General features: G+C 40.1%; 1 protein-coding gene across 1 annotated transcript in view; it reads left to right on the top strand.

Annotated features, from left to right (window-relative positions):
* The window catches only part of LOC148539262 (acetylserotonin O-methyltransferase-like), a 92244-nt gene that overhangs the window by 50818 nt on the left and 24538 nt on the right, over positions 1–16888 (top strand). Inside the window, exons 4-6 of the mRNA XM_088451527.1 lie at positions 6244–6312; positions 12537–12655; positions 16686–16826. Of these exons, the coding sequence (XP_088307653.1) occupies positions 6244–6312; positions 12537–12655; positions 16686–16826 (329 nt within the window). The remainder of the gene's footprint in view (positions 1–6243; positions 6313–12536; positions 12656–16685; positions 16827–16888) is intronic.

The raw sequence follows: 16888 nt of genomic DNA on the forward strand, positions 1-16888 counted from the left end.
ATATTGGAGGCCACAATAAATATATTACGCCTTTGCTGTTGCAGGTTATTTTTTGTTTGATGGGATAAACCTTTTTGTTTCTTTGTGACTGAAACTCTGTTGTGTCTTTTGTGTTTCTTTGGTTACTGATTCTACATCCAGAGCATTCATGAAGTGATAGAATCCATTTTATTGCTTTGTAGACAGGTGTTTTTGGCTATTTCTTTTTCTTCTGCTGGGCTATGTAATAGTGCTGTCTTAATACTCTTTGCTCTGTTATATACAAATCTCAGTTTTCCTGGAGGGATGCTGCAAAGCTTTTCATCTCTTCGGAGGATGACCCAAATGTTTTCTTATGATATTCCCTAATTGCTTATGTTGGCTGCTGAATCGGGTATTTCCTCCTTTTCAGATGTGAATTCTTCGCATGTTTGCTTTGTCAGTCTCTTCAATTTGTTTCATTTGTTTATTAATTGTGGTCTTCTCATATACTTTTCATACAGTATAAATCTTCTTTCTATCTCTCCTGCTTGCTGTGTATATTCTTCTGTATTTGAACAATTCCTTCTAATCCTCTTGAACTGCTCTTCCGGTATGTTTCTAAGACAATTTTGATGATGGTTATTTCTATTTATATAGGTGTTGCAATCTACTTTTTTTTAGGTGTGTTTTTGTTTCCAGAGTGGTGTCCAGATACGCCACTGAGGTTTTGCTCATATTGGCAGTAAATATTAAATTGAGATCATTCTGGTTGATGTACTTAATTAAATCTGCCAGATCTTTTTCACTCCCAGACAATATGAAGATCACATCATCGATAAACCTCTTCCACAGTTGGATTTTTCATGGAATGGATTGTTTGCCCAAATATGTGCGTATCTACCCAGTGGGTAACAAATAAATTTGCATATCCGGGCACAAACTCCAAAAACCAGGGTTTCTTTGAGTAATGCTTCCAATTCCTGTTGATACTCAATATTGCTTCAATTTTTATATATAGTCATGTCTCTCAAAAGTCGTCTGGATTTGTTGATGTAGTCCTCCTTTTCCATAATTATTAATCCCCCCTCTTGTCCACTGGTGTGATGACAATACTTATTATTTTTACTAATTCCTCAAGAGCTTTTCTTTTGCTTGGTGTTAGATTATTCCTCATAGTTTTCGTCTCTGGCAAGCTTTCTATATCTTTTTTGACCATTCGTTGCAATGTCTCCAGATACGGCCCTTTAAGGTGACTTGGCTAGAAGGTAGACCTGTTTACACAAATCTGTATGTACAAATTCTCCTTTTTTTTCTGTCCTCATGTTGGTGACCTTCTGAGATTTCTTAATTAAATATTTCTTTAATGTTAATTTTCGGATAAATTTATGAAGGCTAATGTATCTGTCTAACTTGTTGAGGTTGTTGCTGGGTGCATATTTCAGACCTTTATTTAGCACTTGTATCTGTGGTTTTATTAGAACAGTTTTACAGAGTTTGAAATTTCCAGTTTCTTCTATCTTCTGCTGCTTTTTTATTTTGTTCCTACTTGCAATTCATCCTCTCTTTCCTATTCCGGTCTTGTTTTTCTTTTGTTTCTTTTACAATAAACCTTCTTGTCGTGTGTCTCATATATTTATTTATGTTCATGCTGTGCTGATTTACATAGATTTGATATGAATGTCCTTATGTACATTCACATTCATACTGAGAACTTGCAGTGATAATGTTTAGCTCCTTTCAAACCTCTTCTTCCTTCAGTACTAATGCTTCTCTCATTCTTTTTTCATTTAAAGGTCAACATCCTTGATTTCAATTTGATACATTGTGAGTTATTGTTTAACAAATAACAAAGAATTTAGGGAGAAAATGGGGTAAAAAGAGTGTAAAAAATGTTTTGCGTATATTTGTATAAAAGTGATTACCGTACTGTAGGCTCACTGGTTAATGGAGGAAACACAAAATATAGAGAGAGAGCGCAGAGAGAGTGAATCAATTAAAATATATATGTAATAGTCATTAGTTACATTCAGTAACAAAGTTAAAAATATAAAATAAATATAAATCAATTTCTTAATACCCCTGCACAAGACCAAAACAAATATGTGTATATGTAAAATCAACTTCAATGAAATATAATCTTGTCCTGATAAAGCAAGTTCTGGGAATCCAGGATTTACTAGATATTAATTGGATTTGACTGATGGTATAAATCTACCAGGTGATTCATTAACAGTTATCAGCCAGATTCCAATTGATATAGAGTCACAGTATATGGCCCTTTACTGCTTCCTTATATGAGGGTTTACATCACCCGCTTGCAGGACAGGTGATCTGGATCACTATATTACTTGAGGCTGCCTGCGGATTGGGTAGTCATAATCTCCTGGTTCCTCCGTTTAGCCCTTTTGTGTCAACTGACTCAGGGCTTCATAGTGATGATAATGTAATGAAGGTATACAAGATGTATCTTAGACTGGCTTGTCCATTTCTGATATTCCTCGTTGAGCCAGTCACGGAACTGCTGGCGGGGCTTGTCTTGGTGCCCCTCCAGCAGTTCTGTGAAAAGCCCTAGTTGGCTGTGTTTCTAATGCTGATGGATCGGATGAGGGAATAGAGAATAGGGCCACTCTATGCACTTTGGTGGTAGTGCAACAAAGTGAATGGTCTATCTGACCGCATCGGCAAAATACAGCAACGCTTCCTTTTGCTTTTCTCAACCTGAAATGTCTGGTCATGTTTTTACTTGAGATGAAATTTTTGACTCAAATGTGATATTATATGCAACAGCGACTCCTACCCTTTTGGATGAGAGGGCTACCGCTGCCACTACTGCTGCCACCATTGCCTGCTTTGCATGTTAGTGGAGAGGAGGTAACCATAATCCTGGATGGGATTACGGTCAACCCCACTCAATACACAAAGAATGAGTAGGTCAAAAGGCGCTGTTTTTTACTTTTACCATTTGTGTGGGATCTTATTGTCCTCCTAATCCATGGAAGAGATTAAGTATTCTTGTTGTCTTTCTCCATAGTTTGTATATAGTATATATATTTTGTATATCAAAAAAAGGGAGAAAAAAACAACAATAGTGTAATTCTGAGGATGAATATGTCCCCTTCCAAATATGCCTCTTCATATATTACACTCACCTGGTCTAGGTGAGAAATGCGCCCAAAAATGTATATTTGCACTTCTTGGAATCAAGGTCAAGTATTTTCTTCCCTTGTTAATACATATATTAAAACTAACAGATCATATTGTAGTATTGCAAAGACACATGTATATGTACGCTCACTTATCATTCATTTCTCACCTAATGTATAAGGTGAAAGTGCCTTAAATGGTTTCTTTCAAATTATTTTTGATTCCATGAAGACCCAATAGAACAAAAATTTCAAATAAAGGATATATAACAAATTAGAGTATGCACCAATAGTGCATTACCAGATAAAATTCATTTATTATAAAAGTGCATACTCACAGCACTCCAGGGGGCTTATTTACTAAAGTGGGAGTTTTTAGAAGTGGAGATGTTGCCCATAGCAACCAATCAGTTTCTACTTGACATTTATCTAGCACCTTCTAGAAGATAATTGCTGGAATCTGATTGGTTGCTATGGGCAACAACTCCACTTCTATAAACTCTCACTTTAGTAAATTAACCCCCAAGTGTTAATAACAAATACAATTCTCAGATTTATTTTATTTTATTTATTTTATTTATTTATTTTTGTTTTGTTTTTTCCTTTGCAATTCTACACTATGATTGCTTTGTTTCATTAATGTATTAATGATGGCAGAAAATACTTGACCCTGATTACAAGAAAAACAAAAATACCTTTTTGGACACATTTCTCACCTAGATCAGGTGAATGTGATATATGAAGAGGTCTATGGGGAATGGGAAATATTTAAGAAGATGACAAGAATATAGCTGTGTTCTTATGCATCTAGGCTCAATATGCCATGCAGCGTGACTTGCCCGGTGGAAGTGAGCCACCAGGTCTCGTGCTACTCTGCTAGTGCTTGACTTTTTACCATGGTTGCAGCAAAGATGTATAAAGACACATCAGTACTTTATTTCTTGTATGGATTGGGAAGGCAACATGATCCCTTGGGAGTGGAGAATAAATAGCATCGAGGAAATAAAAAGACCGAATCCATTCCATATTGCCAGTAGCCACACAACTTAATTAAAGAACCTTGTACAACCGCTCTAAGGCAGTGTTGAGGTAACTTCTTAAAGTGACTACCGGATATCTGTGCCAATGTGACCATATAACTTACAGCTAAAACCTTTGCTGCAGTGCCATCTGGATTAGCTGCAATTATGTTTAGAGTCCTCCTCACATTCCATAGAAGCCCTTAAATCATTAGAAGCAAAAGGCAAATATGTCAGCTGTATAATCTTCGTTACCTGCACATATGCAGTGTTTTTCAGCAATACAGCAGGCGGTACGAATGTATTAGCCTAGGATGTTCTCAGAAGTAGGCAAACCATTATCTTACATGGACAAAGCATCATCTTTGACCATGAAAGGCGAATATTTGTCTCATTGGTAGGAAGATCTGAGCCAAAACCAAACTGCTCATCTCTAATTTTAATACAAAAATGGCCCTCACTCGATATCACACAACAAAGATGGTTGTCTTCTGCTATGCATCTTGGATTTAGATGGGAGAGGCTAACCAGATAATACCAAGAATGTTGTGAGAGACACTTCTCTTTATGAAGAATGCTAGATGGCTTTGGAGTAACAGCTCACCGTACAATTTTTAAAAGCAAAGTACCCCTGACCCGGTAGCGGATACCAATGTACAATAAGCACAGATCTTTTCACTGCAAGTTTCATTCTATGAATTGAAAATTAACAGTTACTGCTTAATACTGCTTGTTTTCTTAATGTACATATTTAAGATGTTCTGAGGTGTGAGAATTCAGTCTTCCCATCTTGGATGTTTGTGAGTTGTTTTCTGGCCTCAAAATATTGTTACAATATGGGACAAATATCAATTGTCTTAAAATACATTCCAAGTCTCCACTCACTTAAGTAAACAATACTCTATGGAGTTTATGAATCAAGAAGTGACAATCATGGAGAAGTTGCCCATAGCTACCAATCAGCTCCTATATATTATTTTATACACTGTACTTGATATATGCTACTTCATAGCTGATTAGTTGCTATGGTTCACTTCTCCAGTGGTGCACTTCTCCACACTTTCCACTGCTTGATATATAAACCCCTAAATCTTTTTTTTTTAAATATACGTGGAACCAAACAGAATCAGTATACACTTCCTTTAGCCAAGGAGGTTCATGGTTGTAGATATGTATCCTGCTAGGAATCAGCAGGATGAGACTTTCTATGCGGCTATGCATGCTGGGAGGGATGTGATATCATTGGGGCCGCCTCCAAATGGTAGGCGTTCCCATGGGAACGCCTCCGTCTGGGCAGCCACCCCCCTTACCCGCCCATCAAAGGGGGCGTGTTGTCACTCAACATTGACAGCACACCCCCTTTGGTGCGAGACCCGAAGCGTCGGATTGCCCGTCGCTATCCGGGTCTCGCGCATGCGCACGACGGAGCCGGCTCCGTTGTGCGCATGCGCTCTGGGCCACCTTCGACCCGGTTGCGAGCGCTCAGTGCTTGTGACCGGGTCTGAATCAGGCCCTCTGTTCCATGCAATAGTAGTTAAACCGAAAGCAGCTTAAATAAAAAGGCAATATGAGTTGAATGCTTATGTGAGCAACACACCTACAAGCTGGGCTTTAGTTTTACATATTAAATTGTGAAAATATAATTAGGAATTTTAAAATGTTAACTAGACAGGACTGAAGAATACAAAAAAGCTTTACTGTAAATGGGACATGATTTTGCTAATTTTAGTACTTGGATGTCACATGACAACTAAATGCCTACATTTTATGAAAAACCATAGCTTTTGGTTGCAATAGAAAAAGAGGTACAATAATTTAGCATAAAAAAATGAGTAACCATAAATGCTAAAGAAATGTTTTGTTAACCATAGTATATATTAGAGATGTGCGCAGACCCCATGTTTTGGTTTTGGTAAAACCACCCTCAAGTGTTTTTCTGCAGATTCAGTTTTGGATTTCTTTAAAATTTATAAAAACAGCTAAAATTATGTTATTTGGACCTGCTTACATGCAAATAAAAAAAACACAACATGTTTTTTTTATATTCGAGTTCCAATCAGTAAAACTGAACTGCACCTCTCTAATATATATAAACAATAATGTTGAATTCTGTGTTTCAGAGAAGGAAAAAGCCAGTATGAAAGAGCTTTTGGGGTATCTTCAAAAGATATATTTGAAGCCATTTACAGGTAACATTTCCATATAATATTACTGTACATAAACCAACTTTGCTTCACATTTTCATTTACAAAGTAATTTCTCATATAAACTGTAGTTTTAATGCAATTTTATGTATTTTCTTTGAAACATTTCCTATGGCATAATCACTGCAATACTGATAATATGGTTTCGTTATGTAAGATTTGCAGAATAGTATTATAAAAATGTAAGTGTCTACAATATGCTTTTTAGGAAAATGTGATTTAATAAAAAGTTGCAGTAGCAGAAATAAATATGCTTGGATTTTTAAAATTTCAACTATATCACTAAAACATGGAAATGGCAGTTAAATAAATAAAATAATACTCATAAATAAGACCGTACGAGGTACTGTATATTCATAATTATTCTCAAGTATCCCCTTGCAGTTCACACTGTACTGTTTCCGCTGTATAGATAAATAAGGGATTATTGAGGGGACAAACCAGTTATATTAGATCATGTACCTTTTGGTTATATTAATTTAGTTCTTCAGGATCTTGGAGCACAAATCTTATTTTAGTTTGCAAGAATACATATACCATTGACACTAGATAGTAAATTATAATGCATGCACATATTTTTTTCAAAGAGGGGATCTTATAAAACCACCCTGCTTGTGAGTCATGATCAATAGGTTATCAATCTCCCTTTTAAAACTTGTAATTGTGTTAGCGGAATAAAAAACAACACAGAATTCCCTCCCCAGCATACTGCAACATGCCACTAAAAGAGACATGCATCCTACATTATAATAAAATGCAGAGGACTATGGGCCCGATTCAGACCCACTCGCTAAGTCGCAGACGCACGTCTGCAAATGCGTATGCATCAAAATACACATGCACGAACCAATCACTGCGTCCGGGAATCATGCACTCGTAGTACACAGACTGGATGCTATTTTGCGTGACAGATAGTGCCGTTTGTGGGTAGTAACAGGGGAAGGTGCTTGTGAATGGGGGAGTGGTGCTGCGAATGCAGGCGTGTCTGGGCATCAAAACTGAGTTTTATGGGTGTGCATAATTAGCAAAGAAGCGTCATTGTACATGTCACTTGGTTGTATTTCAGCCTGCAGTGATCGCAGTGCTTGCAGTGGGGTAGGGTCTACCTCAAGCACTGCGTGCAGCTCCGGTGGCTCTCGATGGTTCTGATTAATCATACACTTCCTGGAGATGACGTGTGCTAAGAGAGAAAAGTGGGCATCTTTATACCGGTGCACATTCGCTCTGCTGTCGCTCTCTAAGACATAGAGGGTGTCCTTAAACCAGACAGTGCGATGGCGGAATTTGCATACCCAGCCCCTTTTTACTGCTAGAGAGCGCAGCTTAGCGTCCGGGTCTGAATCGACTCCTAAGTCACACTAATTTTCAAATATATGATAAGCAACCCTTCATGTCAAGGCATCTCTACTGTGGGTCACAAGTTTACATATTTCTAAATTGAGATCCAACCTACCTGGAGGCATCCTAAGAGCCTCCAATATGGCACTACAAGGATCAGCATACCTAGCAGTCAAAGTGGGCTATTATTGGACTCTGGCTCTGATTCAGAGCCAGACGCTCTGAAAGAGCGTTCGCTCTGAATCAGGGAGGGTTTTTTTTTGTGGTGCTGCCTCTTGGCTGCTCACTAAGCTGTGGGTGACCACCCACAGCCTTAGCGAGCGTCCAGGTGATGGTCGCGATGGTCAAGACCATCGCGACCATCGGGCTTGCGATGAGACCCTTTCAGTAGGGTCTCATTGCCGCAAGCCCCAGTGGACTTCCTGCTCTATTAGAGCAGGAAGTCCACCTACTGACATCACGAGTGATGTCAGTAGAGCCGCCCACAAACAGCAGGTGTTCCTTTGGGAACACCTCTGTTTGCCAAGCCACCCCCCCTCCCCACCTACCAAATGGGGCGAGCTGTCGATCAACATCGACAGCCGCCCCGTTTGATGCAAGCCTCGGAATGAGTGCTTTTTGCACTTGCTCTGGGGCTCACGCATGCGCAGTGGCAGACCATCGACCCGCTTGCAAGCGATGCACACTCACGAGTGGGTCTGAATCTGGCCCTCTGTTTGCTCATTGTAAGAACTTAACAGTTTACTCGCTATCTTTCTGGTTTCGCAAATACCTCAAAGCTTACTGTATTCTGTGCCAACTTCAGTTTTCCTCCTAGAAATAATGTCTTATTACCTTAGTCCTTCGCCTTGCCTCATGTCATATATCTTCTAACACAATCTACTTTAACATTCAAATTCTCCACCCATTAAATCTCCACTTTTACTCCCCTCAATAATAAACTTCTGTTATTGTGCAGGCACCTTTTCACCATTGTATTCTCACTTGCTTTTCTGCAAATCTCCTGCACTTTCACTCACATTCATACTTTATTCCTCCTTCCAGTTTTCCTCACCCTATTAACCTCAGCCACACCATAACCTGGGTTTCTTCCACTTCCCCCTTCACTTAGTATCTACCTAATCCTCTGCTCTGCCCCCTTTTTTCCACCTCTACCCTTTCCCCTTTGTCTCCTCCACATCCTCCTTCCCTTATCTCCCCAGCTCTGTCTGCCTTTCTCCATCTCCTCTCCCACTACTGCACTTTCGTTTTCTTCTACCCCACCATGGTCCTACTACCCCAATGCTAATCCCTCCTCCAACACTTCTCTCCATGTTACCTCATTCCACCTCCATCCACATCTAATTAAACTCCCTTCTTACTCACCACCTAAAGTTTCACTTCCCAGCACTGGCGCCCGCATAATCTCTCCACTCTATTCATCTCGGTCCCCAAAATTAATCTCACATACTCATCACAGCAATAATGATAATCTCATTCACATTTCCCTACAAACACTGTCCCTTTCTCCTGTGCCCTCTGGAATGCCATATCGGTCTGTAATAAACCGGTTCCCACCCATGACCTTTTCATCTCCAACAACTTGCACCTCCTAGCCATTACTGAAACCTGGATTTCACCCTCTGACACCACTTCCACTGCAGCTCTCTCCTCTTGGGGCCTCACCTTTTTTCACACCCCTTGACCTGGGGGTCACCATGGTGGTGGTTTTGGGGGGCTTCTATCTCCTGGTTACTCCTACAAAATCATACACTCTGAACCATCCCTTATATTCTCTACATTTGAGGTTCATGCTATACACCTCTTCCAACCAGTATACCTGTGAGTAGCTGTCACTTGCCATCCCCTTGGCCCTCCCTCTAAATTCCTTGACAACTTTGCCTCCTGGCTCCTTCACTTTCTCTCCTCAGACCTTCCCTGCATTATCCTAGATGACTTCAATATTCCAATTGATATCCCCACTGAATCCTCTACTTCCAAACTCCTTACCCTCACGTCTTCATTTGGTCTCTCCAAATGGATCTCTTCACCCTCCCATGTCAGTGGGCTTTTGCTTGATCTGGTCTTCACTCACTGTTGTGTTATTTCTGATTACTCCAACTCCACATTCCCTCTCTCTGAACATCACCTTCTCTCTTTTAACTTATTCCTCTCTCCTTCCCCTTCTCTACCTCCTAAGGCCACCATCACTAAGTGTAACATTGAGGCTATCAACACAATTTATTTTTCTTCCCTGCTTGACTCACTTCTCTCCCCTATCCTCTCTCTCTCCTGCCGTGGACAAGCGGCTTCCCTAAACAATGTCTCCCTTAGTTGTACTCACTACTTGCCCTCGCAGATCCACACCTCAACCCTGGCATTCCAGATGCACCAGAACCTGCAAAAGTGTTCACGAACCACCGAGCGACAGTGGAGAAGATCACGCTCTAAGGCAGATTTCTTCCATTTCACATTTATGCTCTCATCCTACAGTGCTGCCCTTTCCCTCTCTATACAATAATATTTCAAGCACCTCATCTCCTCACAATCCTCAAATCGTCAGCATCTCTTTATCACCTTGAAATCTCTCCTCTGCCCACCCCCTCCTCGCCTTCCTTTCTTGCTCTCTGCCCTTGACTTTGCTACCTACTTTACATCTAAAATTGACTCCATATGTTATGAAATCATATCCCACCAGTCCCCCAGCACTACACCACCTCTTTTCCTGGATCATCCCTCCCCTTCCATTTTACCTACTCTGACATCTCTCTCCCCTGTATCTTGAGAGGAAGTCATGGCCCTCATCTGGTCCTCCCCTCCTTCAACCTCCCCTCTTGACCCTATCCCTTCACGTCTCCTCTGCTACCTGTCTCCTTGTGCCTGTTCCCATCTTGCCCACCTCCTCAATCTCTCCCTCTCATCTGGCACTGTCCCTTCTGCATTCAAACATGCCCTTGTCTCCCCCATTCTTAAGAAACCTACCCTTGATCCTAACACTCTCGCCAACTACCGGCCCATCTTTCTCCTCCCTTTTGCCTCCAAACTCCTTGAACATATTGTTTACAATGCCTTAACACCTTTCTTTCCACCCACTCCTTCCTTGACCTTTTTCAGTCTGGCTTCCATTCTCTCCACTCCACTGAAACTGCCCTAACAAAAGTCAGCATCGACCTCCTTGCTGCCAAATCCAAAGGCCACTACTCTCTGCTCATTCTCCTTAGCCTCTCTGCTGCTTTCAACACTGTTGACCACCCTCTCCTGCTACAAATCCTTTACTCCCTTGTTCTACATGACACTACCCTCTCATGGCTGTCTTCCTACTGCTCTGTCATGTCTCATGACTACTCTCCCCCCTCATCCTCTTACAGTAGGTGTTCCCCAAGGTTTTGTTCTTGGACCACTCCTATTCTCCCCCTGTACATCCTCTCTAGGTGAACTCATCAGCTCTTTTAGCCTCCATTATAATCTCTATGCTGATGATTCTCAGATCTACCTTTCCTCCCCTGACCTCAACCCCTCACTCTTCACTTATATCTCCAACTGTCTCTCTGCTAAATCTTTCTGGATGTCCCAGCGATTTCTTAAACTTAATATGTCTAAGAATGAGATGATCATTGTCCCACCCTCCCACATAACCTTATTTCCCACTATTTCTCTATCAATTGAGGGCACATTTATCTCCTCTAGCCCCAAAGTGCACTGTCTTGGATTTATCCTGGACTGCTTCCTCTTCTTCATACCACATATCCAGAACCTCTCACAGTGCTGTCATTTCCATCTGAAAAATATTTCCAGGATCATACCCTTTTTCACCCAGGATGCTACTAAGACCCTAATACACTCACTGGTCATCTCCAGATTGGACAACTGTAACCTCCTCCTTTCTGGCCTACCCAACTCTCATCTCTCTCCTCTCCAGTCTGTCCTCAATGCTGCCGCTCGACTTATCTTTCAAAACCCAATTCAAGGTTCTCACACACTTACAAAGCCCTCTCCTCTCCCACTTACATTGCCAACTTATCTTGCTTTACTCTACTGCCCGCCTTCTTCATTCAACAAATGCACGCCACCTCTCATGCCAACTGATTACTTCCTCCCACTCCTGCCTCCAAAATTGTGCCCACACTGCTCCCTACCTTTGGAACTCTCTCCCTCTACCCATCAGACTCTCCACCTCTCTAAAATCCTTCATACAGGCTCTCAAGGCCCAGTACTTCATCAAAGCCTTCCAGCTCTCATTCTAACTTGCTACTCCATGCTCCCTCCTCCCTGTCTACCCCATCTGTGTCATGCCTGTTTGTCTGCACCTCCCCTTTAGAAAGTAAGATCTTGCAAGCAGGGCCCTCTACCCTCTTGTGCTTCTCCTTACTTTATTTTCATCTACTTCTTACTCCCCACTAGGGCACCTAACACTTGGTTCCTTATGCTCTGTTGCTAATTTGGGTGTGATGGTCACCAATGTAGCAATGTATATTATACCTGTCCTTGTCCTCCATCGTGTTTATATTGTATTGTACTGTAAGTCACTTTTTTGGATATGTACTTTGTAAGGTGCTGCTGAACACTAGTGGTGACATATAAATAAATAATAATAATAATAATAATAATAATAATAATAATAATAATAATTATGTAGTGTAGGACCACCTGAGCAGAGGAGCCTTGATGTCCTCTACATTTTATTGTCATGTAAAATGCATGTCTCTTCTGCTGAACCATTTAAGGGTGCTGGGGGAATTTTATGTTGTTTTTCTTGTCTAGGTTAACCCATCCCTTACATGCATCGGTGATGGGACAATAAATTGATTATGAGCAACTTATGTTTTGTGAATCATAGTTATGTTTACAGAACAGCTTTAACATGTAACTATGTGACTTTATTATTTATTCAGATCAGAAGAGGAGATGGTGACTTTTGTGAGTTTTATGGACTCCATATGGAATGTATGTGGGAAGTATGTGATACAAGCTTTTGACCTCTCAATGTACCGCACAGTCTATGACCTTGGAGGTAAAAAATAAAAAAATGACAGTAGTATTTTTTTTTACATCATATTTGTTAAATACAATTCAATGTCAAGATTGTTGAACAAAATTGTTTAGAAAAAAATCATCATCATTGTTTATTTGTAAGCACAGTGCCGGAAGGGCAGAATTTCAAATCATAAAAAAATTTTTTTTTCACATGAACAGAATAAAAAGCAAGTGCAATAGATGTTGGAAAAGCAGCCAACCAAATTATATTGCTTCCTCTGGAAAGGGTAGGGGAGAGAAGAAAGTATTCTCGGCTGGGATATTCATATTTAGCAGCATCAATTTTAAAATATAAAATTTATTGATGTCAATAAAAACCAGCAAAATATGAAACATTGGGCCTGATTCAGACCCGGTCGCGAGCGCTGAGCGCTTGCAACCGGGTCGATGTTTGCCCACTGGGCATGCGCACGATGTACGTTTATAAATGCACCATGCAAAAAGTTACATTTTCTTGAACCTTTATTGAAGGGTATAGCAATATACAAGGTGCGGTAATATATAAGTGATATGGGGCCTCTCTTACTATAAGGATTATGGAAACAGTGGGTCTGTAACTTTCCATATACACGGATACATTGAATAAGACACTTGGTGGTCTGATACATACATTTCTTGATTGCACTACTCATGAGAATGTATTGAAATCTGGATAAATAATTGTTTTAAAACAGCCGGATGCGGCTGTATAAATTCAACAAAAAGCATTTGGTTTTATTCAAGAGCATAAGCCATAGAGCTCCTAGCAGTCAGTCTTAAAGGATCGGTATGAATGACCGCTGGACCTAAGCCCGGCAGATGAAATACCGATGCTGGAAGGCCCGCACATATAGACCCTGACTGAGGTAAGTAAGACCCCTAACCCTCCCCTCTCCCCCCTTAACCCTAACAATCCCTTAGCAGTGCCTAACCCTAACCTCCCCCCCAGGGGTGCCTAAACCTATCCCCCCTCCCTTAAAACTAACCCTCCCGGGGGTGCCTAAACCTAACCTCCCCCTGGTGGTGCCTGATGCTAACCCCCCTTTCCCTAGCCTAAAACTAAAACCCTCCCGAGGGGGTGCCTAACCCTAAGTCCCCCAGGAATCCCTAAACCTAACACTCCCCCCACCCCCCATGGCTATCAGCTCCCAATGCCCGGATTACCTACGTTCGGTATGCCAGGCATCAGAATTTCGTCGTGGGGCTTATGATAGGCATTGGTATTTAGACGCCTATCATTAGTCCCATGCCGGGAAGCCAGCGGTCGGCATTTTGGCCGTCGGCTTCCTGACTACATCCAGTCTTAAATTGTGATAATTTTTGTACAGCAATTTAAAAGGAGAAACATTGTTTCATTTTTTTATTTATTTATTGTTTCTATTTATGGTTTCAATGTGTATGCTTGGAGCTTTTATATGAAATAGCATTTTATTATTATCATTAAAATATCCTGTTTTTATTGCATCTTTTTGATCATAATATTCATATTATTAGATTATTTAAAAAAAAATGTTATGTGGCACACACTGTACATTACATTTATACTGGGCATGTTTTTCTCAGCGCGGTTAATTTTACTTTTTCTTTTTCTTGAATGTTATTGGTTAGCAACCATTATTACTTCAGCAGGAAAGATTACCAAAAATATAGAAAATAAATTTACTACTATTAGGTTATTATAGTTTTATTGTTCTGCTTTTAAGCGTTGGGGCTATATATTTTGACATAGAGGTGAAGCTTCCTGTATACTTTTGCTTGGAGAGGACATCTCTAACCCCAAAATATAAAGCATCAACTTCAACAAATAATGGTATTGAGGTATTTTGCGGTATTGGGTGGACTAATGATTGTCGAAGAAAGGAAATTATTTGTTTAACAAATTAAAAGCTTGAACAGCCTCACAAGGACAATGTTTGGAATGATAGCTATGACAGGGACTACCAATGAGGAGTACAGCATAAATTGTCTTCAAAAGTTGGCAAGTAGTCCATGGACAGTTTTATATGACTTTCACTTTTACTGGGTCCATTTTAACTCAACTCTAGATCAGTATATAATACAAGAAGGAAACAGAATTTTGTATAAACACACACTTTTCAATTTGCAGTAGAGATGGTTATCTTGAAAGTGTAGAAACCATGATGATGTTATTTACATATATGACCACAAATGTATACAAAACTCTGATTATCTCATTATTAAAACTCTGGAGCACTGCAGTTAAGTTATATACCCCTTGCAGTCCAGCTTGCTGAATATTGCAGCACCTCTTATGAGTTTTGACAATTCTGAACGCATGGCAGTAACTTAACCTGAATAAAATCTATGACACTATGCTCTATGGGCTGACAGCTTCTCCACTTAATGCTTGACAAGAGCGACGGTAGTGTATTGGGCATTCCTTCTACTACTTCAGGAAAGCAGGAAAAGAGTGTCTCCTGGAATTACCCTTTAAGGCAGCTGTTATAGCAAGTAGTTCCCCAGGCTTGGATCTTATTCCATGTGCCAATTCAGGACAGGTGCATTCAGTTGTAACTGAGGTATCCTCAGAATAAGGAACATAATTGTTTAGGTAATCTTTAAAAAGCTAATTATTTCAGAATACAGAGTTCCTATCTGCACACATAAAGGACTTTTGCAACATTACACCAAAATTTACTTGATTTTTACCTATGCCAATGAGAGAAATAGTGTCAGGGAGAAATTTTATGGGAATATCATATGCAGAAATAAAGTTTCCTGTGGCTCCAGAATGTAGGAAAGCCTCAAGCTCAATAACCCCTTTTAGGAGTTGTGAGAGACATGATGTTGGTGAAAGCTTTAGAAGACTCCAGGGAAGGGGAGGGACAAAGAGGATCTTGCATAGACTCATATATACTAACTAGGTACTGGCCTTTCTAGGATTGTATGGATAGTTGGCTTCTACATGACCTGGAGAACTGTAATATAGGCAGAGATAATTTTGCAAGAAATATAATTGTTCCATTTATTATAATTTCAAGTGAATTATTTGCATGGAGTCCTCTGGGGGAGATTTTGGAGTTACATAATTATCCATTTCATGAAAGCAAATGACAACTCTTAGAGAATAATGTAATCAAGTGCTTCAACTGCGTCATTGCGTCCGACTCACAATCAGGCCCTAAGAATGATGCAGGGTTGAATGAAAGTCAGCTTTGGGGACGGATCTTGCATGACACTGTGTATGCTCCAGAACTGAGCACAGTAATGTTGAGTTATATGCAGCTCTTGGCCTGATTCAGAGGGGAACACAAATCCTGTTATGGTTGTGATCCTGTATGCAGCGGATGTGTGAAAATTTCTAATGTTGGAATTTGTATTATCCCTCTGGAGACATCTCAATTCCTCGGCTTGTGTACACAGACACACCATCAGTCGCAGCATCACTCTTCTAAGCAACCTTATGGTCACTCAGAATGCCCATCAGAAGAAGTAAGCCTCTTTAGCCTTACCCACTGCCTATGAATTCGTAGACGCAAGCACAGACACTCAGCAAAATGCATTTGAGTCTGTGTATGATAAATGGTGCATTTATCATGCTGTGTATGATAAATGGTGTTCCAGCCAATCAGCTCCCAACTGTCATTTTTCTAACAGTTGACAGTAGGGAGCTGATTGGCTGGAGCACCATTTATCATACACAGTGAAATTTATCATTCGTTTTGGTGATAAAACTCGTTAGTAAATGGGGGCCTATATGTTTTTGAGCATGTTTGTCATGTAGAAGTATCCTTTTACAATTTCTAATGTACTGTATATTTAATAAATGAAGTTTTAAGATGAGTGCCCCATTATAGAGTACTTTCCTATTCTATAAAAAAAATTGCACTACCAGCATATTTCTATTGTTGTGCTTACAAATCTATATGCAAATCATTATGGTAGGGGGTGTTTGATATTGTACATGATCCAGGGAAGTAATCTACCCCACCCTCTCTGTGAAAACATCTCTATGGTAGTATATTTTGGTACTTTTACCGCATATTAATGAAAAAAAATCATTCTAGGATGTTCTGGAGCTCTTGCAAAACAATTTGCAACTACATATCCCGGATCTACTGTCACTATAATGGACCTGCAAAAAGTGATACAAACAGCAAAGAAATATTTCATGACTGACAGGGATCAACATATATCTTTCATTGAAGGTACATAGTATTTTATTGTTATAGAAGGTATTGTAAGAATTGCAGAAAACAAACCCAGTATT

Source organism: Taudactylus pleione, unplaced genomic scaffold, assembly GCF_031769625.1.
Source record: "Taudactylus pleione unplaced genomic scaffold, aTauple2 ptg000026l, whole genome shotgun sequence".
Taxonomy (NCBI): Eukaryota; Metazoa; Chordata; class Amphibia; order Anura; family Myobatrachidae; genus Taudactylus; species Taudactylus pleione.